At 35.7% G+C, this 1191-nt stretch overlaps 1 protein-coding gene across 1 annotated transcript; it reads right to left on the bottom strand.

The window, feature by feature from the left end:
• Positions 1-312: 312 nt before the first annotated feature.
• LOC109593414 (talin-1-like) lies at positions 313-1185 on the bottom strand (the record flags this gene model as incomplete). Its single annotated transcript, XM_020008504.1, has 2 exons — positions 990-1185; positions 313-507 (listed from the first exon to the last, which is right to left on the bottom strand). Coding segments are annotated over exons 1-2 (378 nt in total), but the record flags the coding sequence as incomplete, so codon positions are not given.
• Between the last annotated feature and the right edge of the window lie 6 nt (positions 1186-1191).

Raw genomic sequence — 1191 nt, 5'->3', positions numbered from 1 at the left:
TATATACATGTATAAGTATCAGATAAAAGTTATAAATTAGAGCTCTCTCCTAGCCATTGTCATAAAACACCCTGTACTATAGTACAGGGATTTTGGCCCGATTTTGGAGAAACTTTAAAAATTCATAAAAAATCCAAACTTGATCGGAATCAGCTCAAACTTTCTACACAACATAAGAACATGTATATGCATCAGATAAAAATATATAAATGGAGAATTCTCTCTTTGCCAATTTTGATGAAATACCCTCTACTATAGCCCATGCTTATAACTACTATTTAAATAATATATACAATATTACATCATTATTACATCATTACAATACCTGTTAGAGGCTCCTGCTCCCTGGGCAGCTGCAATGAGTTGAGTGGAGACGGCGCTTGCTTGTTTAGCCGCCATTTCCAACTTCTTGATTGCCTTCTTCTTCATGGCTGACATTGCCGTTGCGTTAGTTACAGCACGTAAATGTTCGGCAGCCATTCTTAGGTTCTTCTCAGCATTTTCATCCTAAACAAACAAATAAATAAAATAATAATATTAATAAATATTGTTTAACTACTTTATCAATTCATAATTCTTAAAACTATATTATGTTAATTAAAATTGGTCTTAGAGGAAAAGTGATAATCAATCTGTATCTTATATCATTATAATTTATAAATAAAATAAATAAATAAATAAATAAATATGAGATCATATGTACATGTACATGTACCATGCATACATTTAATCTTCGCTTATTAACACAAATCATTTGAATGAGTGTTACTAAACAGTCAATCGTCACTTATCAACATAAAGCAATCTCTGTGATCATAATTATCATCAATTGACACTGTTAGGTTATAGCAACTGGTGATGAAGTGATAGCCCAAACAACCAAATCTACCCATCTGTCTATCTTCCTTTCTCCCTCCCTCCTCTCTCTCTCTCTCTCTCTCCCCTTCTCTCCCTCCCTCCCTCCCTCCCTCCCTCCCCCTCTCTCTTACATTAGGATTCTTTGCTGCCATTTTAGCAGCTTCCACCATCTTAGAGGTAGCATCAGCAAGAGCCTTAGCAGCATCAAGTAGTCTGTGTCTGGCGTCAGGGTCAGTTTCATTCTCAGCTTCTCTTCTTATTGCATTCACTAGAGCTGAAGTTGCTTCTGCAAGATTCTTTGCTTGACGGACCATTTCCTGAGGATCACCCATA

The sequence above is a fragment of the Amphimedon queenslandica genome, unplaced genomic scaffold, assembly GCF_000090795.2.
Source record: "Amphimedon queenslandica unplaced genomic scaffold, v1.1 AMPQUscaffold_1620_Cont26372, whole genome shotgun sequence".
NCBI classification, from domain to species: Eukaryota; Metazoa; Porifera; class Demospongiae; order Haplosclerida; family Niphatidae; genus Amphimedon; species Amphimedon queenslandica.
Note: the sequence above shows the minus strand (reverse complement) of the source record. Positions and strands in the feature narration are given on the sequence as shown.